Source organism: Xenopus laevis, chromosome 1S (genome assembly GCF_017654675.1).
Source record: "Xenopus laevis strain J_2021 chromosome 1S, Xenopus_laevis_v10.1, whole genome shotgun sequence".
Taxonomy (NCBI): domain Eukaryota; kingdom Metazoa; phylum Chordata; class Amphibia; order Anura; family Pipidae; genus Xenopus; species Xenopus laevis.
Window position 1 is genome coordinate 3,575,866 of NC_054372.1, and position 27,031 is coordinate 3,602,896.

Sequence of the window (27,031 nt, forward strand, 5' to 3'; positions counted from 1 at the left end):
GGTATTCCCCTGTACTAAGCACAATTCAGCAGGAACAGTCCCTAAGTTTGCTCATAGTCTGTACAGAGAGATCCCATAAAACTATGGTACATAGGTATTCCCTGTACTAAGCACAATTCAGCAGGAACAGTCCCTAAGTTTGCTCATAGTCTGTACAGAGAGATCCCATAAAACTATGGCAGTATAGGTATCCCCTGAACTAAGCACAATTCAGCAGGAACAGTCCCTAAGTTTGCTCATAGTCTGTACAGAAAGATCCCATAAAACTATGGCAGTATAGGTATTCCATGTACTAAGCACAATTCAGCAGGAACAATCCCTAAGTTTGCTCATAGTCTGTACAGAGAGATCCCATAAAACTATGGCAGCATAGGTATTCCCTGTACTAAGCACAATTCAGCAGGAACAGTCCCCTAGGTTTGCTCATAGTCTGCACAGAGAGATCTCATAAAACTATGGCAGCATAGGTATTCCCTGTACTAAGCACAATTCAGCAGGAACAGTCCCCTAAATTTGCTCATAGCAAAATACAGATATTTGGACATGAGCAGACTTTGATTCCTTAATTAAAATAAAAACATTAAAAAAATCATCTTCCAGAACATAATTATTGGGAGAATTATGCTGAAGGCTGGCGCTAATTGCTAGCTCTGGGAGCCGGTGACTAATGTCTTTGTTGTGCGTAATGAATAGATCTTTCTGTTCGTTAATTCATTTTAAGTGTTTGGGAACAGGTGATTAATTGCCAACATTAAAGACAAGTCCTCTCAGTTATTATTTATGCCGACACGGCCTCGTTATGCACAAGACACAAGAGCACAAACAATATCCCACTTACACTCAATGGCTACCACTATACAGTTATGAGATCCGTTATCCGGAAACCAGGCCATCATCCATAGACTCCATTTAATCCAAATTTTCTAAAAGGACTTCCTTTTTCTGTGTAATAATAAAACAGTAACTTGTACTTGATCCCAACTAAAATATAATTAATCCTTATTGGAAGCAAAACCAGCCTATTGGCTTTATTTAATGTTTATATGATTTTCTAGTAGACTTAAGGTTTGAAGATCCAAACTACGTAAAGATCCATTATCTGGAAAGTCCCAAGTTCAGCTGAGTATCATGGAGTATTGGGTTTAACTCTGTGTTTTCCAGAAGTGTTTGCTGTCACCTTTGTGCACTTGAACCATGTAGTGGAGGTCTTGACTCATTCCTCTAAACCACATTGAGTGTTCCCAATAGTATCCCCAATAATTCATCCAAATTATGACTGCTGATAAACATCCAACAGGGTTGCCCTATGAATGTCTCCAGCCTGAAGCCACACAAGCAAATTGATTGGTTTATCTGCAGTTTGTTGAGGCTTCTCCAAGGCTGGCCATAGACAAACATGGGCAACATGGTCGCTCTTGATGCCAGAAGGTGGCCGGGCGGGGGAGTTTTGTAAGCAAAGTGTAAAACCAGCATGAGATTGTGAAATACAAAGGGAAATTGCAATTTAATATCTCTAATTGCTCTTCAACAATGAAACCATTTGCCTACAGCTAATTTAGTACAAAGTGGAGTGGAAAATTCCCTTTAGATTGAGCCGCACACGTGTGCTAATGTAGCATCACTGATAAGACGGATAAGTCAGATTTTCCATTAGTCCCGAGCTCAGGGCACATATAATTGTCCTCGACCTAGAAGCTGACATTTATATGAGCCTTGGATAAAGTACAAGTTATTATTTCTGCTCCTGGAGCAAATGCTGAAAGCTCTTACTTATCAGTGCAGTACAAACAGGACTAAGATATCAATTTGTCATTCCCTGGGGCTGGAGTGGGTCGGTAACTGCTTTTTCATGGCACGTTAGACACTAAATTAAAGGCAATTAATTGCAATATGGGGTTGGAACACTGGGGATAAAGAGGTGATAATAAAGCAAGCACTTGCAATGCCTTACAGGGAAGATGTCCCAAAACAGAAGGATCTTAAAGAAGTTTTCATTTCTAGTCCTGTTTATAGGTCCAACCTTTGGCTAGACTCCCCACCCAGGTTCATGGCAACATACATTTGCAAGAATAATCTCACCTTAAATGATCTCACAGGGCTTTCTGGTGTATCTAACAGATATTCTCAATATCTTTGGCCTTTAGGCAGAGGACCCCCATGGGTTAGGCTGCAGTTTGTCAAAAAGAAATATTAATTCCCGACATGAATAGGGCACACGAGCCAAACCTCTTTACAGGTTTCCACTTGTTTGGGTCATGAACCGGATGAGAGAGTTGCTGCTACTTGCCCTTTCGTGTGTGTGAGCCAATCAGAGTCAATCAAGCAGTTGAGTAACACAAGAATCGGGAGTCGGTGCACGGCTGCGGTCACTGAGCTCAGCCTAAATCATTTACGAAGAGAAATTCAAAACTATTTTGTACTTCGTGCCTGAACAGTAGCCACCAAGTTGCCATCTGGCAGGCTAGTGAACAATACATTTGGTCAATGTGTTCCTCTCCCAATGTGTCTGCACTGACATCAGTCCCAGGGTCTATATCCAAGCATTACGATGAGGAAAGGGATAGATATAATCCTAAACCCTTGATGGTGGCTCTTCTTGACCAGTAACAAAACCACAGGACTTTTTGCTCTAATGCCAAGTCTATATAGAAGGGCACTGGAACTGCTCATCATAAAACACAGAGATGGCATCAATCCCAGTCCTCAGGCTCAACTATCCCTGGCAAGTGTCGTCACCATCAGGTGTGGGCAGGTGCCAAGTGCTTGAGTTGAGCCACTCAATTCCAACCAAGTCCTGCCGTTAAGCAATGGAAGTCAGTAACCGCGGTTTATAGAGTGTAAAGACGGCATTCTTCTCTCTCAAATACCATGGAGGTCCAGTAAACCCAGTTTCGACCAATATGCAAGGGTGAGTTATCTGCTATTTCTCCTCCTGAGTTCTTTTTGGGCAGGATACTGAGGATCTTGCTCTACTCACTACTTTACCAACATAGTGCACCTGTGCAGCTGGGGCCCAATTTACTATTGAGAACTCCTATTACTTCTCTCCCACTTCCATCAGCTCCTGGCTCTATTCCCTACGGGGCATTATGCAAAAGGAAAATGACTTGTAGTTGACATACTATTCTTGTGCATACTATTCTTCTGCTGCAGAGTAAGGGAAATTACAACTAGCGCTATAAATAACGGGCATGTGAGGGGTGAGCGTTTTGGTGGCAGTAGGATTCCTCTGAAGTCTAAGTTGCCATTGGCATGGGATGACTGTGAAAAGTGGAAGAAGGGATCAGTGCAAAGCAGCCATGCATTTCCCAGCTGGTTATTGCGTTTTTGCATGGAGATGTTTCAAGCCCTAAGTTCACAGTAACAGTAATTGCATCTCAGATATAGTTGTCCTTGCGGGTAATTGGTCACTATAATGTGAGAGCCAATCAGAGGCCAGTTTCCATGACGGCACATGCATCTACCAATGAAAAAGCAGGGTAAAGTTGCAGTTCCACCCAATCCCAGCAGCATGGCTGCTGCAGAAGACCATACGACAGACGCATAATGAAAAGCTGCAAGAAGGATTCTATTCCATGGATCTTGGTTCCAATAGTCATAGCACCACACTAACGAGGTCTAGGGCCAACTAGCTGACATCAGAATTGACCACTATAAACACGAATGGGCAACCAGCACTAATATGGTGGGCTTGGTGCCACCTTTCTGGGATCCTTCGTTTCTCAGAGGCGTCTGGGAACTGTGCCCATAGCTCTAGACCAATTATCAGCTTCACAATACACATCCGTCCCAATGACGCCAAACCCTCGCGTTACAGTTACAGGTTTTCCTGTCCTTGTGCAGATTTCATCATTCTAATTTGATTCCCATTTTACACTCTTTTCCCCCAGAAAATGAAATTGTCAGGTCTCCAAGTACCGGAACAACATCTACATTCAACCGAAGTTCCAATTAACATCTGTTCATCAAACACAGTTGGTTAAGGACATGTGGCACAAAAACGAAGGATTGCTGAAGAGCCTTGATTAACTCAGGGGAAAATACAATTTCCATTTAATCACTCGCAAAAGTTATATAAAAAAAAAAAACTATGGGATTTCCATGAGAGAGAGACAACGCTTTCCATCTTTATTGATTGCTGAAATCCAATATGGTGACCGTAACACCGAGGCTGGGGGTGGGTGCTCATGGGCAACTTTCTCCCCTGATATTTAAGATTATAATGCCTATGGAGAAGTACAGAGAAAGAATTTGCTGGTTCTAAACAGAACATACAGGCTATTTGTTTATCCAAACACTAATGCTATTGTAATTGTGGTACAATCCCAGGAGACCAAAGAGAGAAAGTGTTGCCATTAATCCCTGGGAAGTGGTTTATTTGGATTCTGAACTAGCCGCAGAGCCTCAATTGATTTTGGATAGTCCTACAGATGGATCGGACCTACAGCCGCAGCACATATAGAACACAAAGCAATGGAGCCTTACCTTCTGCCTGTGACGTTATGCTCAGCACTTTCAGGTTGAGGGTGGGGTGAGGGGCCACGCAGATGCTCTTCCCCAGTCTCTGCTCCGGCGGCAACGAAAAAGAGATTTCATATTTATGCAAAATCTTCAGGAAACCAACCTGCAATAATAGGGGGATATTTGTGAAGAAATATGACTGGCCCCCAGCAGAGCAATATTCCCTATGCCAGAGATCTAGTATTAATATACAATGAGCATTAATGATCACTTTACAGACATTTCACATTCACATCAGTCCTTGTGCCAACAGAGCTTACAGTCTAATCTCTTTAGGACAGTTTCCCTTTTTTTTTTAATCTTGGGTCCTCAGATGCGGCACAACTACAACTTCTGGAATGCCTGGACACTTGACTATATGGTGGAAGATGCTGGAAGCTGTAGCCCATTAACATATTAATTTAAGATTAATAAATAGTGCCTTAGACATTATCGTATGAGGGTATAGCACAGTGTGCCCAGAGCATTCCGCCTTCCCTGTGTGGTGCTATTCATAACACCGGGGCAGGCTGAAGGACTGTACAGCAAAAGGGCTCCATAGACCTCTATTTATGACAACCAATCCATAACACATGGATGTAGGAGACTTAGCCTGCCTTATATTATAATCAACATGGTATCTCCCATCTCTGGAGAGCCCATTATTACATTTGAGTGTTCTATTCATAAGATGGACTGATCCCAATGTGGCTGTTTATTATAACAGAGAAACTACAGAATCAGAGAGACAGCTACATGGAAACAATGGTTATGATAGAGCCAACAGGGCAGGTTCCTTAGCCTTTTACGGCCAAGCAAGTCGATCGTAATGGCCCTGGGGCCTCTGTTGAAAAAATGCCAGTTCATCACATGCAGTCACTGAGCACAACTGCCTGTTATATAGTTTTCCCAACAATGGCCCACTGGTCGTCCATATATCCCTATGGCCGTGGCTTGCGAGCAACATGTTGCACCTAGTAGCCTCAAAGCCGGTGCTTATTTCTGAATTCCTGGCTTGGGGGTCAGGCCACACGAGCAGATTCGGGGAGATTAGTTGCCCCAGCGACAAATCTCCTCTTCTTTGGGGAGACAATCTACCTGACCTGCCTTCCCCCTGCCCTCCACCGGCTAAAACGAAAATCGCCTGGGGGAATTCACACGTGACGATTTGTTTTCCGAAGTCACCCGACTAATCTCCCCAAATCTGCTTGTGTGGCCTGACCCTTGAAGGTAAGATTTAGTTGCAAAAGATCAATGTATCCCACCAAACTGCCAGCCCACACAGGGGCTACCAATAGCCAATCGCAGCCTTTTCTGGGCAATCCCAGTTACTCTTTTTTCAAATTTGGCTCTGGGGTATTAAAAAAAAAAAAAAAAGTTGGGGACTTTATAGGAAGCAGTGACGGGCAGATTGTTGGGGATGGAACACACTAACCAGTTAACTCTCCCAAGAGCTGCCCAAAAGCAACATTGTTGAGTCTGACTGCATAGAATAGCCAAGCGGCTGTTGGCAGAGAATTCTGAAGCCCAAAGTCCTTACAGTTTGGCCATCATCATCAGAAAAGTACAGGAAATAATTTGAGGAAAAACCTTTTTCTGGGCTGTCAGAGAGCTAGGATAATATTAATGTAAGATCCTTTATGGAGTCGTGTTACTTATGTGCAGCAGTAATGGAGGCGGTAATGATAGTAATTTGGGCTCTCATGAAATTGTCACTTCAATAAACACTCTCTGAGTCATTCATCCATATTTATATATACTAAAAGGAAAGTTCTTGGGCCCGACATTACAACTGTAGCATTGCTGCTTCTAGATGCAATATTAATCATCTTGCCCATCAGGAGGCGCTATTAATATGAATTGCATGAAGCACAATGGCTGTACCAGCGTTATGAGCCCCGCGGTATCATAAGTCCCATGATATTAATTTAACTATATAAATCATAGAGCCTTCCTGGTAAGATTTACACAGTAACAAGGCTGAAACCAAAAGGGGAAGTAAAAATAATTAAAAATACACTGAATGTGCAAATGGGAACACAAAAGACCTACATACAATCAATGCCAGGGCTGGACACTCCACACTGCTGGGTTATTAAATGAAAGGGGTCTGCGCCGGGAACAGGGCTCGGGGTCTGCGCCCGGGAACAGGGCTCGGGGTCTGCGCCCGGGAACAGGGCTCGGGGTCTGCGCCCGGGAACAGGGCTCGGGGTCTGCGCCCGGGAACAGGGCTCGGGGTCTGCGCCCGGGAACAGGGCTCGGGGTCTGCGCCCGGGAACAGGGCTCGGGGTCTGCGCCCGGGAACAGGGCTCGGGTCTGCGCCCGGGAACAGGGCTCGGGGTCTGCGCCCGGGAACAGGGCTCGGGGTCTGCGCCCGGGAACAGGGCTCGGGGTCTGCGCCCGGGAACAGGGCTCGGGGTCTGCGCCCGGGAACAGGGCTCGGGGTCTGCGCCCGGGAACAGGGCCCGGGGTCTGCGCCCGGGAACAGGGCCCGGGGTCTGCGCCCGGGAACAGGGCCCGGGGTCTGCGCCCGGGAACAGGGCCCGGGGTCTGCGCCCGGGAACAGGGCACGGGGTCTGCGCCCGGGGTCTGCGCCCGGGAACAGGGCACGGGGTCTGCGCCCGGGAACAGGGCACGGGGTCTGCGCCGGGAACAGGGCACGGGGTCTGCGCCGGGAACAGGGCACGGGGTCTGCGCCGGGAACAGGGCGGCATTGAAACAGTTAGAATTTATTTTGTATGTTCTCCCTGTGCTTGTGTGGATTTCTTCCCACATTCCTAAAACAGAGGCAAGTTAACGCCTGACAAAATGTGGCCACAGTGTGTGAATAGGATAGGACCTTTAGATTACAGATCCACTGGGGCAGGGGCTGGCGTGTAATCACTTCTACAGCGCTGTGGTATATGTCAGGGCTATAAATAAAAGAAAATAAGAATGAAAATAGTTACATAAAGCTATCTGTGAAAAGAGGGGTTGGCACATTAATGTCCCAGCAAGGTATTTGGGTGGACAAAAGGATATTTGCAAACAACCTTTTTGTTCCCTTTAATTATTTAGCAGGTTCTGACCTTGCCAATGATCCCTTTAATGCCATTATAAGCTGTGGGTTTCTAAGAGCCCAAGAGTTGATACTTCGCTGCCCAATTCCATTCCAGACCCAGGCACGTTGCTGGCATTGCTTCCATCTTAAATAATTCTTTATTAATGGATGTGCTAAAAAGGGGCCAAGAGACCCGCTCCCTGCACACATACTCAGCACCCGCACGTCACATTTCCCTCAGTTCCATAAACAAAACCGAACCTCTTCTCTAATGGGCCTCAGTCATTTAAATGCACTGGCACTGCCCCTGCTGCACAACTGGGGCTCCTTCCCACAAATCCTATTGCACCTGCAATGTGACACCACCTTGGCATCTGACTAACACTCCTGCCGAGTGAATTCTCACCTACTGATGTCACATCACCTTTACAGCACTAACTCAATACAATTGACCGGCACTTACCTGCCTGCCCTGAACCATCTGCAGCCCAATTCTACATGCAAAGACGCAGACAAGGGCATGTGAGTGTAATCAGCTCTGCCTTCCTTCATTTACTTGACTGACTCACTGTGCAGAATGGAATTACTATGCCCAAATAAAACACTTTGCTATTGCCTCTTCCGTACTGTCTAAGGGAGCTGCCATACGGTTTACTTAGTACAATATGAGTGTTCTGCACTGGTTCTGGTACCCATGGAATACCCGCAAATCGGTCGGGTTCTGGGTACAAAATTCCTGATTCCCTGGTGGTCAGCAGGTAACACCTGGGTACATTTTCGGATGAATGGGTGCGAGACTTGTGTCTTCCAGGTTACTGTGAAGTCAAGTAAGATTAACTGATAGGGTCCGGGTCGGGTAGTAGCTCTGGGTAAAGGGATGTGTTAGGGTGTTGGTCAGGTTAGGGATCAATCAGTCAGAACTCTACATGAGGGTATAGCTTATTGTGTGCCCAGAACATTCCTTCTCTGTATATTTGTATTTATACATATGGGAGGAGGAGGTGCCATATTGATTCCCTTAGACAGTACAGTATGAGGGTATAGCTTATTGTGTGCCCAGAACATTCCTTCTCTGTATATTTGTATTTATACATATGGGAGGAGGAGGTGCCATATTGATTCCCTTAGACAGTACAGTATGAGTGTATAGCTTATTGTGTGCCCAGAACATTCCTTCTCTGTATATTTGTATTTATACATATGGGAGGAGGAGGTGCCATATTGATTCCCTTAGACAGTACAGTATGAGTGTATAGCTTATTGTGTGCCCAGAACATTCCTTCTCTGTATATTTGTATTTATACATATGGGAGGAGGAGGTGCCATATTGATTCCCTTAGACAGTACAGTATGAGGGTATAGCTTATTGTGTGCCCAGAACATTCCTTCTCTGTATATTTGTATTTATACATATGGGAGGAGGAGGTGCCATATTGATTCCCTTAGACAGTACAGTATGAGGGTATAGCTTATTGTGTGCCCAGAACATTCCTTCTTTGTATATTTGTATTTATACATATGGGAGGAGGAGGTGCCATATTGATTCCCTTAGACAGTACAATATGAGGGTATAGCTTATTGTGTGCCCAGAACATTCCTTCTCTGTATATTTGTATTTATACATATGGGAGGAGGAGGTGCCATATTGATTCCCTTAGACAGTACAGTATGAGGGTATAGCTTATTGTGTGCCCAGAACATTCCTTCTCTGTATATTTGTATTTATACATATGGGAGGAGGAGGTGCCATATTGATTCCCTTAGACAGTACAGTATGAGGGTATAGCTTATTGTGTGCCCAGAACATTCCTTCTCTGTATATTTGTATTTATACATATGGGAGGAGGAGGTGCCATATTGATTCCCTTAGACAGTACAGTATGAGGGTATAGCTTATTGTGTGCCCAGAACATTCCTTCTCTGTATATTTGTATTTATACATATGGGAGGAGGAGGTGCCATATTGATTCCCTTAGACAGTACAGTATGAGGGTATAGCTTATTGTGTGCCCAGAACATTCCTTCTCTGTATATTTGTATTTATACATATGGGAGGAGGAGGTGCCATATTGATTCCCTTAGACAGTACAGTATAAGGGTATAGCTTATTGTGTGCCCAGAACATTCCTTCTCTGTATATTTGTATTTATACATATGGGAGGAGGAGGTGCCATATTGATTCCCTTAGACAGTACAGTATGAGGGTATAGCTTATTGTGTGCCCAGAACATTCCTTCTCTGTATATTTGTATTTATACATATGGGAGGAGGGAGGTGCCATATTGATTCCCTTAGACAGTACAGTATGAGGGTATAGCTTATTGTGTGCCCAGAACATTCCTTCTCTGTATATTTGTATTTATACATATGGGTGGTATCTCATTGTCAGTAAGATGTTGGACAGGCAGGGGTCTAAAAACGTTTGGCAATGTGTTTGCCCTGTGAATAGCAAAGGAATTCCAACGGCACACAGGACTGTGAGAAATCTTCAAAAATGTATTTCAATACGGAGTGCGATGCAACGTTTCGGGGAGTAAAACCCCTTTGTCATGCTTGACAAAGGGGTTTTACTCCCCGAAACGTTGCATCGCACTCCGCATTGAAATAAATTTTTGAAGATTCCTCACAGTCCTGTGTGCCGTTGGAATTCCTTTGCTGTACTCTGTTGTGGGGCTGCCGAACCTCTGCCAGTGAGCACCAGGCATATTGCTGTTATCTGTTGGGTGTGCGGGATCCTGCTTTGTTCCTAGTTTGCCCTGTGAATGCCATGCCACAGAGGTACCAGCTCAGACAAAAGACACTTCTATTATTCCAGTGTTACAGTTCAGCCCAGTGAATAGGAGCCAGGAATGTGCCACTGCCCAGCAATAGCCTCTCCCTTTGCCCAGTTAAGCTCTCTCTGCTCTTAAGCGTCGGTTTCCTCTGGACTCCTATAGGTGCTGTACAACTGCCATTTAATTAATAATAGCTGGTCCTGTGCCCATAGCAACAAACACAGCACGGAGCTGAAAACAACATGGAACAAAAGGAGACAAATCCTAAGAGCAAGCGCAGAGCAAGTGATAATAATCTGAGCACAAAGAAGAAGAGTTGAGAAGCAAAATGTCTCTGGGTCAGAGAGGGAATTACTGGGCATAGGGAGACATAGAGGGATTAGAATGGGCAGGTATAGCGGCTCCTCTCTTTGACTCCAGTCCCAAGGGGCCACATCTTCCAGTCACTGCCTTGGAGGAGGCTCTAGGGCCCAACAGGTATTTGATAAACAACAAAGGAAACACTAAACTGAATTATTCTTATACCCCAGAGGCTACTGGTTGGCCACTGTATATACAGAACAGCTGAAGTGGAGTCTCCACTTGGTGGGGTTTAAAATGGCATATCCTATGGTTATTCCCCTGTACTAAGCACAATTCAGCAGGAACAGTCCCTAAGTTTGCTCATAGTCTGTACAGAGAGATCCCATAAAACTATGGCAGCATAGGTATTCCCTGTACTAAGCACAATTCAGCAGGAACAGTCCCTAAGTTTGCTCATAGTCTGTACAGAGAGATCCCATAAAACTATGGCAGCATAGGTATTCCCTGTACTAAGCACAATTCAGCAGGAACAGTCCCTAAGTTTGCTCATAGTCTGTACAGAGAGATCCCATAAAACTATGGTACATAGGTATTCCCTGTACTAAGCACAATTCAGCAGGAACAGTCCCTAAGTTTGCTCATAGTCTGTACAGAGAGATCCCATAAAACTATGGTACATAGGTATTCCCTGTACTAAGCACAATTCAGCAGGAACAGTCCCCTAAGTTTGCTCATAGTCTGTACAGAGAGATCCCATAAAACTATGGCCCATAGGTATTCCCCTGTACTAAGCACAATTCAGCAGGAACAGTCCCTAAGTTTGCTCATAGTCTGTACAGAGAGATCCCATAAAACTATGGCAGCATAGGTATTCCCTGTACTAAGCACAATTCAGCAGGAACAGCCCCTTACTTTTACTCATAACCTGTACAGTATAAAGCTATGCTGGCAGAGACAGTCTAGTGTAACATTATATAAGACATTATACTGTGCCAAAAGTGTGCTGGATAACAGATTGGACACTACTTTCTAGGACAGGGTTTCCTCCAGATGGGACCCAGATTAAATCAGGGAGTCAACTCTGCGACTGAACATTTGGTCATGAATCGATGTATCATTTTCAGCCAAAGCTGGACACAATTTTAAAGGGGAAATTTCACCTTTCACAATTTGCAGTTGGTCTTACTTAAAATATATATTTACTGCATTGTTGCAAAAAATAAATAAATAAATGGCACAAAAGGGTTAACTGCCGTGGGCTGCTGACTGACCTTGACCAAGAAATTCCCATCATCTTGCTTGGACACCATAACCACAGAATCGTGCAGCTGCTCATCGAAATGGACGTGGTTGTGCGTCCCCTCTTCAGCGAATCCTGCGGCAAAACGAACCCCGCACGCTTTAGGCTTCGCCCCTGTAGAACAGGAAACATATTGGGACAATTCATCACACAATCAGATGGGATTTCCCCTGCCTTAGCCAATCCTCCTTATCTCTTCCACTAGCACAGCTACACCAGTAACAGAGTTGCAGCAGTGCAGTAAATAGAAATAAGCTGACCTTGCTTTTTTTGTCTGCTGAGACTATTGCTCTGATCCCGAGTATATATTTGGAATCTCTGCAATAAAGCAAGACAGTGCTGCTGTTTATATACTAGTCACACAGCAAGATGAAGCAGCCCAATGCATCAGTCTGTAGTGCACCAGTGTTAGTGCTTTATTAGCCACGGGGGTGAATTAACAGGCTGGAGCAGATAGAGTGTCTCCCTATGGAGCCCTAATGACTGTGCGGGTCAGCCTCACCCGCTGGGAATTCACTGTCAGATCGGGAGCAGGTTATTGATCAGCAAGAACCTCAGGGCCCAGTGCCTGGGAAGGAATTAAATGAGAATATTGCAGTGTGGGCTCAGATTCCACTGGTAAGTGGTGCTTAGGGAAAGATTCTATTCTCTTATACCTGCTAGAGACTGTGAGGCTTTCAGTCAGCCATGCACAGCGAGATTTGGGACACACACTTGGACACCCACAAACTGATCTGATAATGCAGAGACCCGTTGGACAAGGACTGGGTCTGATGTTCAGCCAAACACCCATTCATTGATCCCGTGTTGGTTTATGAAGTTCAGACACATCCTCAGGGCGACTTTTTGTATATTTCCAACAATCCTAAAAATTAATTCAGCATCACTTCCCCATACACTGAGAATTGTATCAATGGCACCTATAGAAGCACCCGCCTCCCCTACTGTAACCATGCCCAGAAACTAGGCCTCTGCCCAATACAGCAGAACTCTTGTATTATAAGAGATAATGTACCCCCTACTGTAAGTGATAAGGATATTAGAAGTCACTCAGGGGTTGTTCTGTGACCATATAAAGGCACAAGGCTGCAGGCTGAGTTATACAGGGAACTCTGAGTATCACTCATGTATTATAAGGGATAATGTACCCCCTACTGTAAATGATAAGGATATTAGAAGTCACTGAGGGGTTGTTCTGTGACCATATAAAGGCACAAGGCTGCAGGCTGAGTTATACAGGGAACTCTGAGTATCACTCATGTATTATAAGGGATAATGTACCCCCTACTGTAAATGATAAGGATATTAGAAGTCACTGAGGGGTTGGTCTGTGACCATATAAAGGCACAAGGCTGCAGGCTGAGTTATACAGGGAACTCTGAGTATCACTCATGTATTATAAGGGATAATGTACCCCCTACTGTAAATGATAAGGATATTAGAAGTCACTGAGGGGTTGTTCTGTGACCATATAAAGGCACAAGGCTGCAGGCTGAGTTATACAGGGAACTCTGAGTATCACTCATGTATTATAAGGGATAATGTACCCCCTACTGTAAATGATAAGGATATTAGAAGTCACTGAGGGGTTGTTCTGTGACCATATAAAGACACAAGGCTGCAGGCTGAGTTATACAGGGAACTCTGAGTATCACTCATGTATTATAAGGGATAATGTACCCCCTACTGTAAATGATAAGGATATTAGAAGTCACTGAGGGGTTGTTCTGTGACCATATAAAGGCACAAGGCTGCAGGCTGAGTTATACAGGGAACTCTGAGTATCACTCATGTATTATAAGGGATAATGTACCCCCTACTGTAAATGATAAGGATATTAGAAGTCACTGAGGGGTTGTTCTGTGACCATATAAAGACACAAGGCTGCAGGCTGAGTTATACAGGGAACTCTGAGTATCACTCATGTATTATAAGGGATAATGTACCCCCTACTGTAAATGATAAGGATATTAGAAGTCACTGAGGGGTTGTTCTGTGACCATATAAAGGCACAAGGCTGCAGGCTGAGTTATACAGGGAACTCTGAGTATCACTCATGTATTATAAGGGATAATGTACCCCCTACTGTAAATGATAAGGATATTAGAAGTCACTGAGGGATGACCATATAAAGGCACAAGGCTGCAGGCTGAGTTATACAGGGAACTCTGAGTATCACTCATGTATTATAAGGGATAATGTACCCCCTGCTGTAAATGATAAGGATATTAGTCACTGAGGGGTTGTTCTGTGACCATATAAAGGCACAAGGCTGCAGGCTGAGTTATACAGGTAAGTGACTAATATTCCTATATCTTACACCAGAGGGGTACACTATATTTAAAGGGCAAGTAATATATATTTTTACAGTTAAAGCTGCATCTGTTTATCTGTCTCTTAAAAATTTCTTGGCACTGAAATGCCTATTTTAGCTCGAGAAAAAAAAAAAAGCTTTTGATTCTGCAGTTCTGTACAGAATAGCTTTGGATTCCTTTTTTACCCTCTTCAGTAAGAAATAAAAGCATTGCCCTGTACCCAGCTGTTCATCTGCTATAGAAGCGAGTGCCCCACTGCCCCAGTCCAGTATGAATGGTTTCCCCTGCACAACAGCAGCACATTTATATATATTATATATTTAAACTGCAGAGTAGGAAACACTAGTCCCATGTTGCAGAATTTAAAGATATATATTACAGGTTATTGGCGACTCCTGAGAATTATAGAGGAATAAAGGCAAAGCAAAGCCTACTAAAGAAAAGCCCAACAAGGGGGGGGCTCTTTAAATCTGCTATTTCCATGTATGACCTATTCTTTTTATACTTAATTCAGAGGGGTGTCTGGAAGAGCAAGAAGCCAAACAATCCCGGTCTCACCCTTTTTAGCGGCCGCCATTGATTGTGTCAGAATAGGGTCCGATTGGATCAGAAGGTTCTCATCCTCCTGTAGTTGTAGGTCCTGCAATAAAAAGAAAACAAAATGATAGTGAAGGAGAATCTATACATTGTGAGTAAAGTACCCCCTCTTGTAAAATATAAGGATATTATAAATTACCGAGGAGTGTTTTTATACAGGTCATGGAACTCCGAGGTGACTTCTAATATCCTTATATTTTACAAGAGGGGGTACTTTATTTATTATAATACACAAAATTCAGGGAGTCATGTGACAGAAATGACATCACTAAGCTCTGATTATAACCAATGACATCACCTAGCATTATTTATAAGAATATAATTTACAGGATATCAATGGCTCTTGTGGAATATATATATATATATATATATATATATATATATATATATATATATATATATATATATATATATATATATATATTATATATATATATATATATATATATATAAAAATTTAACTCAAATTTTTCGAGATTTATTATAGTCTGAATCGAAAATCCTCCATCTCAGAGCTGCCGAGGTTGTGTATAAGTCAACGGCAGAGGTCTCTATCATATTTTGCAGTTTCTGTGGTCTGTGCTTGAATTAGCATTAGAATTTTGGACAAAAATCTGAAAAATTCTGGCTTTTCTGGAAAAAACCCGAAAAAAAATAAAAAACAGAGCAATTTGGGTTTTCGCTAGATTTCACCGTGTTTTTACCCTAGGTGATTCAATTGAGCTTTTATTTTAATAATGAATAAGGTCAAATCGTGGATTCTATTTTGGTCAAACTTTTTATATTTAAAAAAAAAAAAATCAGAAAGATTTGGATTTTGTTAAATAACCCCCCAAAAGTCTGAACCATAATATAAAGGCCACACTAGACCTATAATGAGGCTTTCGAGGGCAAGAGAAACCATTTGCTAGTGACGTTAGAACGAAACCTTTATCCAATGAAAAGGCTCAGCATTTGCCCTCATTAGAATGGCTCTATAATGAGCTTCTCCATAGTGTCCGGCTCCAGTAGTTGCTCCAGTAATGACTGAATCCCAGTACAATTACCACCCCCCCTCTGATCCTGCCAATGATTTGATTAAAATTGAGTCTTAAGCTGGCCATAGACGCACAGATCCTATCGTACGAATTAAGGATACGGCCGAATGTTCAGATGGCGGTCTCTCTTAAGGTGGCCATAGACGCAAAGATCCGCTCATTTCGTGACATCGCCAAACGAGTGGATCATTCCCCAATAAAGCCATGCTCGTTAATGGCTATATCGGGGAAAGATCCGCTTGTTTGGCGATGTCACGAAATGAGCGGATCTTTGCGTCTATGGCCACCTTAAGAGAGACAGCCATCCTGTAATTCGTTGCTTTGTGCATAACAGGTTTCCAGATAACAGATCCCATACCTGTACTGTTTCTCTTACCACAGAGGTCAGACTAACAGGCCTAGAGTTTACAGTATGAGAAGGGGATTCCTTTCTGTCCACATTGGATCTACTTGTAGGTCTTTGCTCATAAAGCCCCATAAACTAAACTAATAGAGCAAGCAGCAGCAGCAACCAACACAGCCTGTCTGGCCTAATTAATCATGAATAAATAGGATAAATCATAAATAAATTGGATAAATCATGAATAAATAGGATAAATCATATTAGATATCCAGGTTGACATTTCCCAGAGAGACAAACATCTGAAGTTAATTCCATAAGAGCCTTACATTTTCCAAGCAATATCAACTACAATGAATTAATCTGGAGTGAAAGGAAAAGTAAAGTGAATTATAGCCCCTGTCACAGACCTACTTGCCTAAGAGCAGCAATCAGATTCCTGTGACCGGGGCTATGAACCCCCCCCCCCCCGCACCAGACCTTCTATTGAAACGACCCCGCAGAGACATGGGGGGCGGCCATGTTTGTCTGCTCAAGTGCACACAAGTTGCAGCAAACACTTCTGGGAAACACAGAGTTAAACCCAATACTCCATGACATTCAGCTGTACGTTATCCAGAATGCTCGGGACATGGGGTTTTCCGGATAAGGGATCTTTCCATAATTTGGATCTTCATACCTTAACTCTACTAGAAAATCATATAAATATTAAATAAACCCAATAGACTGGTTTTGCCTCCAATAAGGATTAATTATATCTTAGTTGGGATCAAGTACAAGCAACGGTTTTATTATTACACAGAAAAAGGAAATTATTTTTAAACATTTGGATTATTTGGATAAAATGGAGTCTATGGAAGACGACTTTTCCATAATTCTGATTTTTCTGAATAATGGGTTTCCAATAAACGGATCCCATACCTGCACAACTCCAGGTGTAATACAGCACAGGGAACATGCATGGCACAATCAAGGTCAGACTAACGTTTAACTGCACCAATAGACACAATTTCCTGCACTAGCACCACTTTCCCTTTATTTAAAGAGACAGCTCATAGTTTATTAGAACTAAGCTCTACCTACACACACACACACAGAAATACATAGTGTCAGCAAGTTACACAGGCCCAACAAACAGAGGCTGTAGAATGAAAGAGATGGAATAGACTCACTGGACCCAAATGGGCTGTTAGTACAGTTTTGTGACCCAATGGCACTTATTGAATACAAGCTCATTTGGCCTTTAAATTAACTTTAAATTAACATCAGTATGATGTAGAAAGTGATATTCTGAGACAACTTGCAATTGGTTTTCATTTTGTATTGTTTTGTATTGTATAAAACTGCCCTGAGCAATTGCCAAATTTAAATCTTGACAAGAATTCCCTACAACCCTTGCAAGTTGATCCCAGTAGAGGAGCATAGTGTTACTGAGTATCTCAGGCAGGGTCTCATTGCTTCCCAGAGCAGACAAATGTATCACTGTACAACGGTCTGTTCCCTCTCCTCATCCTCTACTAATCCCCAATATCCGCCAATATCTTGTGTCTGGGAATAAAGTGGAATAAGGAAACTCTCACAGCCAGTTGAAGATCACAAGATCAGAGATTCCTTAAAGGGCCAGTAAACCCATAAAAATAGCATGACTTGACAATTATTTCTATCCGCCGCATGTCAGAATGTTCCTTTGCAGCAGAAGTTGTGGTTTTACTGTAGTCAGTTTAGCACCAGTGGGCCCCGTTCAGTTGATCGGTTGCCTAAACAAAGCCCCACCCAGCACGTTGTGTTTAATAATAATATATGTGTGTGTGACTGCCCTCCAAGACTTTTGTAACCGGTGGGTTGAACAGTGTAGGCTCAGTAAACATTATTGCAGCTGCATTTACTAGGTTGTGTAAGATATTTGACTCCACAGTCCAGAGTAAATGTATGTGTAAGCTCCACTGCTGCCCTTATGTGCCCTTATACCCCACTACTCGGCCAAAAATGTCTCACCCCCTTTGATTTGATGTGTTGCCACAGGACTTGTAATGAGCAACACCAGTGAGAAGGAATTCCATTAATATGCAGAAAAGCAGCACCGGGTTTTTATCAGAATTGTTCTGGTTCTTAGGTCGGAACAAAGTAAGCCCCCTGCAGGTTGGGTTGGGTAGCGGCTCTAGGGAATGGGCTGGAGAAGAGCAAAGAAGACCGCGATGGAGAAGAGCAAAGAAGACCGAGTTGGAGAAGAGCAAAGAAGAGCTTGAAGGAGAAGAGTGAAGAAGCGGCTCCAAAGAAGAATGAAGAAGTCACAGTGGAAAAGAATGAAGAAGGCCACCTGCTGAAATTTAAAGAACCACTGAACACCAACGTTGTGTTTTCTTTTCCATACCCCTGGCCACCAATGATTTGTTAACTTCTGGCCTGGCAACCAAAGCATGTTTGTTCTTTAACTTGTACAGGGAGGGAGGGTGGGCAATGGCCATCAGTGGGGTGGGCAGGCTCTGGGGAGGGTCGCACAGAGCCCTGTAATTTCTGATGGTGGCCCTGACATGTACTCACCCAGCCACTAGTATTTACTTCTAACCAGTGTAACACGGTGTTCAGCTTCTTATCATTTCTGTAAGTACCAGACCTGCCTAATTAAAGGACAAGTAACAGCAGAAACAGAAGGGGGTTTGTATGTACGAGTCTTTCACTGGGGGGAAACATTTGTTTCAGAATCTTTATGCAGTTGATATCAATAAGCTGCTGCGTAGCTCTGGGGTCAGACAATAAAGCTGAAATTGGGCTCTAGGGAGACATTTATATGGATAACCTGCGAGCTGAGTGTAATACTATGATGTCTGTACTGAGCCATTGACATAAAGGGGCACAGAATAAACCGCAACAATTACATTAACAGATGAAATGTGTAACTGAAGGTTTATTGTACTGAATATTGTATTGTATTGTGTATTGTATTGTAAAGATGCCTAGCATTAGATTTTGTTACATTAGACAACATGTTGTTGGGTTTATATCCCCTTTAACCAGAGCAGTGGATATGTAGGAGCCGGCAGCAAGCAGGGGGCACAGGGCAAGTAGCCAAAACATGAACATAAATCCCACAGTGTGTGACGCACCCCAGCCTGGCACTAACCATTAATGCCCATTATTATGTACTGAAGGCAGACTCCACAAGCACCAGCCATGTGCATCAGACTGCAAGCTCCCCGGATCAGTGCCTTCTGCTCAATGCCAGAGTTTGCACTGTATATTAGACTGCAAGCTCAGTGGGCGAGTCCCTTGTATAGAGTATATGGAGTGCATTAGAGTGTAAGCTCAGTGGGCGAGTCCCTTGTATAGAGTATATGGGGTGCATTAGAGTGTAAGCTCAGTGGGCGAGTCCCTTGTATAGAGTATATGGTGTGCATTAGAGTGTAAGCTCAGTGGGCGAGTCCCTTGTATAGAGTATATGGGGTACATTAGAGTGTAAGCTCAGTGGGTTAGTCCCTTGTATAGAGTATATGGGGTACATTAGAGTGTAAGCTCAGTGGGTGAGTCCCTTGTATAGAGTATATGGGGTACATTAGAGTGTAAGCTCAGTGGGTGAGTCCCTTGTATAGAGTATATGTGGTACATTAGAGTGTTAGCTCAGTGGGTGAGTCCCTTGTATAGAGTATATGGTGTGCATTAGAGTGTAAGCTCAGTGGGTGACTCCCTTGTATAGAGTGTATGGAGTGTATTAGAGTGTAAGCTCAGTGGGCGAGTCCCTTGTATAGAGTATATGGGGTGCATTAGAGTGTAAGCTCAGTGGGTGAGTCCCTTGTATAGAGTATATGGGGTGCATTAGAGTGTAAGCTCAGTGGGTGAGTCCCTTGTATAGAGTATATGGAGTGCATTAGAGTGTAAGCTCAGTGGGTGAGTCCCTTGTATAGAGTATATGGGGTGCATTAGAGTGTAAGCTCAGTGGGTGAGTCCCTTGTATAGAGTATATGGAGTGCATTAGAGTGTAAGCTCAGTGGGTGAGTCCATTACAAGGACAGACAGGTGTATGACACATAAGGCAGAGCCAGGGAGCAGCCCCACGTGACCAGTGAATATAGAAAAGGAGGAGGAGCAATAATAAAACACCTGAGGGGAATGAGCCGCATTATTATTATTAATACTCTCTATACAGACCCGCGAGCCCACAGGTGTCACACTCGCTGTACAGTCTCAGTCCCGGGCAATGACGGCGAATGGAACAATGCGACAAAAATCGCTCTATTGCTTGTGTCCCACTGACTCCCACTCACCTGTCAAATCAGTTCTCTCTCCCACGGACGTAGTTATTTCTATACAACCACTCGTCTCCAGTCCCGGCCTCAGACTGAACTTGTGCATTGCGTCTCACACTCTAGCCACCAAGCGCCAGCTCCCTAGCACCGCCCAACACTCCGAGCCGCGACTCAGCATTGGAGAAACTATTTCATAACCCCGCCCACTTACTCCTTACACCGCCTCTGAGCCCTACACGCCACCCCCCTCTCCCGCCTCTCCTTATTGGCTGTTGTTATTGACGTCACTGCTTAGAGGTTTGGTTACGCCTTTCTACCAGTGCCCTCGCATAGACTGCAACTCCCACAATTCCCAGCGGTTGCTGTACATCTGGGCAGCCCGTTGCACATTTAGTCTGGCGAGTTACTTTGCTAGAGCAGCACGTGATGCACTGGCCTCTGACTCTCTGACTCGCTTTTCGGCCTTTTGGCTAAGATCAAGTGAAGTACCTGATTTGTCAGATGCGGGGTCAGACCCATCTGATAGAAAGGGGAAAAAACTTGATCCTCTGGCTAAGAGGCCATAGCACTATGGAAGCCGGAGCTGTAGTGCCCCCTACGGGGGTGCCTGACTCACCACTGGGGTCACGCACTTAGCACTTCACTTCACGCTTTTCATTTTGCTTTTACACTTTTCTTTGCTCCGGCCTTTTGGCTAGGCAGGAAAACATTTTTCTAACCGGCCACCAGCCGGAGCCTTAATTGGCACATATGGCACAGCACTTACACTTACGCACTTATTTTTTTGTGTTTGCGTGTCCTTTTTTGTGTTTTACAGTGTTCTTCACGGGTTTTGGGTGTCAATAGTCCTTTTGGACTCGACCCCAGGCCAGGTATTGGTGCCCTCGGAGAAGCTTCGGCGGAACCCAGGGTAAAGGGACTCCCCCTAGCCGTGAGGTGAAGGGGAGTCTAAAGACCCTAAGCTCCTCGTCGGTGCCTTTTGGCCGGAGGGGCTGGGGAAGACGGGGCTCACCCTAGCTTCGGCGAAGGTGGGCCCAACGATCCTTGTTGTCTCTGGGCCTGGGACACTTGGGTATGGGAGCCCATGCCTTTGGGTAGGACTCCCGGGGAGCACTCTGCACTTGAGCACTGGGCACTAAGGGGCTCGGAAAGCACGTACTCCGGCTTTCAATAATAAAAAAAAAAAAATGGTCTCTGACTCTCTCCAGCTTTCACTGACCCCATCTAAAAGCAAATACTCTGTAAGGCTTCACGTGTATTGTTATTATTACTGCTACTTGTTATTGCTCATCTTTCTATTCAGGCCTCTCATATTCATATTCCAGTCTCTTATTCAAATCAATGCATAGTTGCTAGGGGAATTTGGACCCTAGCAACCAGATGGCTGAAATTACATACTGGAGAGCTGCTGAATAAAAAACTAAATAAGTCAAAAACCTTAAATAATAAAAAATGAAAACCAATTTCAAATTGTCTCAGAATATCCCTCTCTACATCATACTGACAGTTAACTCAAATGTGAACCACCCCTTTAATTACCCGCACAGGAGGTTGCATTTATTGGTTTTTGGGTTATTTGCCTTTATATGGTCACAGAACAACCCCTCAGTGACTTCTAATATCCTTATCATTTACAGTAGGGGGTACATTATCCCTTATAATACATGAGTGATACTCAGAGTTCCCTGTATAACTCAGCCTGCAGCCTTGTGTCTTTATATGGTCACAGAACAACCCCTCAGTGACTGCTAATATCCTTATCATTTACAGTAGGGGGTACATTATCCCTTATAATACATGAGTGATACTCAGAGTTCCCTGTATAACTCAGCCTACAGTCTTGTGTCTTTATATGGTCACAGAACAACCCCTCAGTGACTTCTAATATCCTTATCATTTACAGTAGGGGGTACATTATCCCTTATAATACATGAGTGATACTCAGAGTTCCCTGTATAACTCAGCCTGCAGCCTTTTGCCTTTATATGGTCACAGAACAACCCCTCAGTGACTTCTAATATCCTTATCATTTACAGTAGGGGGTACATTATCCCTTATAATACATGAGTGATACTCAGAGTTCCCTGTATAACTCAGCCTACAGCCTTGTGCCTTTATATGGTCACAGAACAACCCCTCAGTGACTTCTAATATCCTTATCATTTACAGTAGGGGGTACATTATCCCTTATAATACATGAGTGATACTCAGAGTTCCCTGTATAACTCAGCCTGCAGCCTTTTGCCTTTATATGGTCACAGAACAACCCCTCAGTGACTTCTAATATCCTTATCATTTACAGTAGGGGGTACATTATCCCTCATAATACATGAGTGATACTCAGAGTTCCCTGTATAACTCAGCCTGCAGCCTTGTGCCTTTATATGGTCACAGAACAACCCCTCAGTGACTTCTAATATCCTTATCATTTACAGTAGGGGGTTCATTATCCCTTATAATACATGAGTGATACTCACAGTTCCCTGTATAACTCAGCCTGCAGCCTTGTGCCTTTATATGGTCACAGAACACCCCTCAGTGACTTCTAATATCCTTATCATTTACAGTAGGGGGTACATTATCCCTTATAATACATGAGTGATACTCAGAGTTCCCTGTATAACTCAGCCTGCAGCCTTGTGCCTTTATATGGTCACAGAACAACCCCTCAGTGACTTCTAATATCCTTATCATTTACAGTAGGGGGTACATTATCCCTTATAATACATGAGTGATACTCAGAGTTCCCTGTATAACTCAGCCTGCAGCCTTGTGCCTTTATATGGTCACAGAACAACCCCTCAGTGACTTCTAATATCCTTATCATTTGCAGTAGGGGGTACATTATCCCTTATAATACATGAGTGATACTCAGAGTTCCCTGTATAACTCAGCCTGCAGCCTTGTGCCTTTATATGGTCACAGAACAACCCCTCAGTGACTTCTAATATCCTTATCATTTGCAGTAGGGGGTACATTATCCGTTATACTGATTTCTTCCAGTAGCTAAAGGTTACTCTTCCTATTTATGAGTGTAGTGGCTCCTATTCTATAGGCTGCTGTGTATGTGTGAGGCTTATTCCTGATACAGCTGTGACTCATGACTGTATATAGGGAAGGAGTTGGATGCAGAGGACACAGCAATTTCATAGCAATTTCCATTTAATTATGGAAATAGATTCCAAGTTGAATTGCTACAGTATATTTGATGAGGCACACGTCCCTTCCCAGAAGTGTCCGACCCCGGGCAGCAGAGTGCATGTTCTAATATTTTTCCAGCAGCAGATGATATACACGCGTGTAACAGACTTGACATGTTTGTCTGTGATCAGTGGAAATCTAATTATCTCCAGTGCCTGTAGAATGAGGGGCAGCTGACAGTGCAGCGAGTGCTGTTTTAAGAATCAGACCCCCCCCCTGTACAGTTGGGAGCTCCCACCCATAGCTATTCCCATACAGAGACAGGAGACGTCTTTTTAACCTATAATGGGGGTGTATTATCTAAGTGACTAGATGGTGATGAGTGCAGGAATGTAACCAATGAGATTTGTATTGTCTGTAGAACTTGGTGCGTGTTGGACTTTTGAAGAGAGATATTCAAAGTAAAATTGTAAAGAAATAGGAAGGAGAATCCATTATAAAATGCTAAAAAAAACAATATCATTTTATTAAACTACAGATCTGTAATTGAACTCATCATCATAAAGCAGATAGTGCCAGTGTATAGTGTGAACTCATGTTCCAGTTCAGCTACAACTGGCAGCTGCCCTGTATTAACTGGCTGAATTCTTAGCTGGAGTCTCACATAAGGGGCAATTGGGGGAAGTCTTCTTACTTACAGTTTGTCTGCAAACAAGTCATTTCTTAGCTCTCCCCCTAGTGGCCTTTGCTGCTAATGACACACACTGTGATAAAGAGAGCCTGAATAACTTGTGAGATAGACTTTTACAGCACTAATGTCAATTGGATTTCACATATGTTATACAAAGGGCTTTTAATGTTTCACCTGTATCCCACATTCCCTAAATGTGCTTATAATGTGTAGAAAACCCTTGCAGGTAGCTATATACAGTATATATATATATATATACAAGCTTAAACAACCAACACAGCAAACATATCCCCTTATATTACAATATAAAAAGGAAATAATGTCGTATAAATGTGATTCTGTCATTTCTTCTCCAGTTCTTGCAGTCGCCGGGTCAGATCATCAATGCGGACGTTCTTCAACAGAAGGAGCTGCTCCAGCCGCCGCAACTTCGCCTGCAGAATCTGCCCGGAATTAACAACATGGGGAGGCGCGTTTATCAAAGGTCGTATTTTAAATTCATGGGAGTTTTTAAAAACTTCCCTAAACTCCCATAAATTCGACCAATTGAAATTTATTAAAAAATTTTTTTTAAAACTCAGATGAATTAAATGGGGGAATCGGATTCCCCCATTGACTTAAACAGCAATTCGGCAGATTTTAGGTGGCGAATAGTGAAGTTCGAGTTTTTAGCCAGAGTATGATAAATCTCAAAAATCTAATTAGAATCTTTTTTTAAAAACTCAAATCGAATTTGAATAACTCCCTAATTCAGTTTGAAAATTTTGACCATAAAAAAATTCTCAATTCGATTTTCAAATTCTCAATTCGACCCTCGAGAAATCTGCCCCTTAGTTACACGTTGCCAGATTTACAGGTGGATTCTATTCTGTGGCAGAAAATACCAGGGGGAAAATGTCGTGACTGTGAATTTTGGGAAGAATTCTGGGATTCCAGGTACAGAAATCAGAGATGCGGTAAAGTACAGGTATGGGACCTGTTATCCAGAATGCTCAGGACCTGGGGTTTTCTGGATAATGGATCTTTCCATAATTTGGGTATTCATGCCTTAAGTCTACTAGAAATTGATTTAAACATTAAATAAACCCAATAGGCTGGTTTTGCTTCCAATAAGGATTAATTATATCTTAGTGGGGATCAAGTACAAACTACTGTTTTATTATTACAGAGAAAAAGGAAATCATTTTTAAAAATTTGGATTATTTAGATAAAATGGAGTCTATGGGAGACAGCCATTCCGTAATTCGGAGCTTTCTGGATATCGGGTTTCCAGATAAGGGATCCTATACCTGTATAACAAATACAGAAGTACAGGGAAAAGTACAAAGAGTGACAATGAAATGAATGATATGAACTGATGATCTGTCTCAGAAACCAGAGTTATTTTCCTGATATGAGGTACTTTACTAGGGACTACAATAACTACAACAATCAGCAATATATATTCAAGGTCAGTGCAGATTGAAGGAAGGGAGATTTTGCCATCAGCACAGGAAGGTTACTGTAGGGGTATGAAATTACCATAGTGAATGATTCATTTATTAAAAAAACTTTGTTGGATGCCTTTATTGCAAATATATATATATATATATATATATATATATATATATATATATATATATATATATATATATATATATATATATATATATATATATATAATTGTGATTTGTTAAAGGAACCCTCACCTGAATAGTCTCCTGTGATAAGATCAAAGTCTGCTCCTTCTCTGCCAGCTGGAAGCGCAGGGTGGTGTCAGCGTTGGCCGCCTGGGCATATCCTTGGTGTGTTTTACTGGGGGAGAAAAGTCAATATGAAAAAAAGCCAGATTAACAATAAATGGGGCCTTAAAGGAAGAGGAAAGCTACGGGAGCAGTTTATTGCTAATAGATTAGCCACAATAGTGCAGCTATAAGACTATATTTATTCTGCAGAATGCTTTACCATACCTGACCAAACAGCTTTAGACACTGTCTGTTTGTTTAGGATAGCAGCTGCCATATTAGCTTGGTGTGACATCACTTCCTGCCTGAGTCTCTCCCTGCTCACTCATAGCTCTGAGCTCAGATTACAGCAGGGAGGAGAGGAGCAAACTGAGCATGCTCAAGCCCTAGCCCTGGAGGTTTAAGCTGAAAACAGTTAGTCTGATACAGAAGCCCATGAGTACACAATAGAAGGAAAGAAATGTGCTGTTTCTTTTGAAAGCAGCATTACTTTGAGGGTTACTGGCATATTTATATAGACCTTTGTGATAAATCTTACTTACGTTTAACTTTTCACTCTCCTTTAAACATGATGGTAGCGCTTTGGGGCCCCATCTCCTTTTCACACCACCTTTTTTGTGTTTGCACTGTTTTCTCATTGGTCAGGATACAGATGCATCTCCTGTCCAATCGGAAAGCAGCCGTGTGCAAATAAATGATTAGTGCATTGTGGGAAGGTGATGAGGCGGGGGCCACAAAGTATTACCATGCTCTGAGCTGTGTCCCATCAACAGCTAAAGTCAGCTTTCTCTAATATGAAATATAATAATTTAATATACTATATATCCTATATCAACCAACCAGCAGTCCACTTTAACACTTTTTGAGCAGTCGGAATAAAGGAAGCAATGATCTGATTCGTTGCTATAGGTCACAGGTCCTGTTGAACCCCCTATTTGTTGATGCAGGGAGACGTGTTGTGTGTTTCCTTCTCCCAGTACCAAGTTCCCGACCTTTGTTTAAATGTCCCCATATTTCTACTCCAATTC

The 27,031-nt window shown here is 43.0% G+C and overlaps 2 protein-coding genes across 3 annotated transcripts in view; both read right to left on the reverse strand.

The window, feature by feature from the left end:
* c20orf27.S (chromosome 20 open reading frame 27 S homeolog) overlaps positions 1-20,618 on the reverse strand; it is a 39,825-nt gene extending 19,207 nt beyond the window's left edge. For both annotated transcript variants that reach the window (XM_041579345.1, XM_041579346.1), the window contains exons 1-4: positions 20,466-20,618; positions 14,791-14,872; positions 11,889-12,031; positions 4,486-4,624 (exon numbers count right to left, since the gene is read on the reverse strand). In XM_041579345.1, coding sequence (XP_041435279.1) covers positions 4,486-4,624; positions 11,889-12,031; positions 14,791-14,809 — 301 coding nt within the window. In that variant the 5' untranslated portion in view covers positions 14,810-14,872; positions 20,466-20,618. The remainder of the gene's footprint in view (positions 1-4,485; positions 4,625-11,888; positions 12,032-14,790; positions 14,873-20,465) is intronic.
* A 3,467-nt stretch (positions 20,619-24,085) lies between these two features.
* The window catches only part of spef1.S (sperm flagellar 1 S homeolog), a 13,921-nt gene continuing 10,975 nt past the window's right edge, over positions 24,086-27,031 (reverse strand). Inside the window, 2 exon segments of the mRNA NM_001096937.1 lie at positions 24,086-24,722; positions 25,968-26,073. Coding sequence (NP_001090406.1) covers positions 24,621-24,722; positions 25,968-26,073 — 208 coding nt within the window. The 3' untranslated portion in view covers positions 24,086-24,620.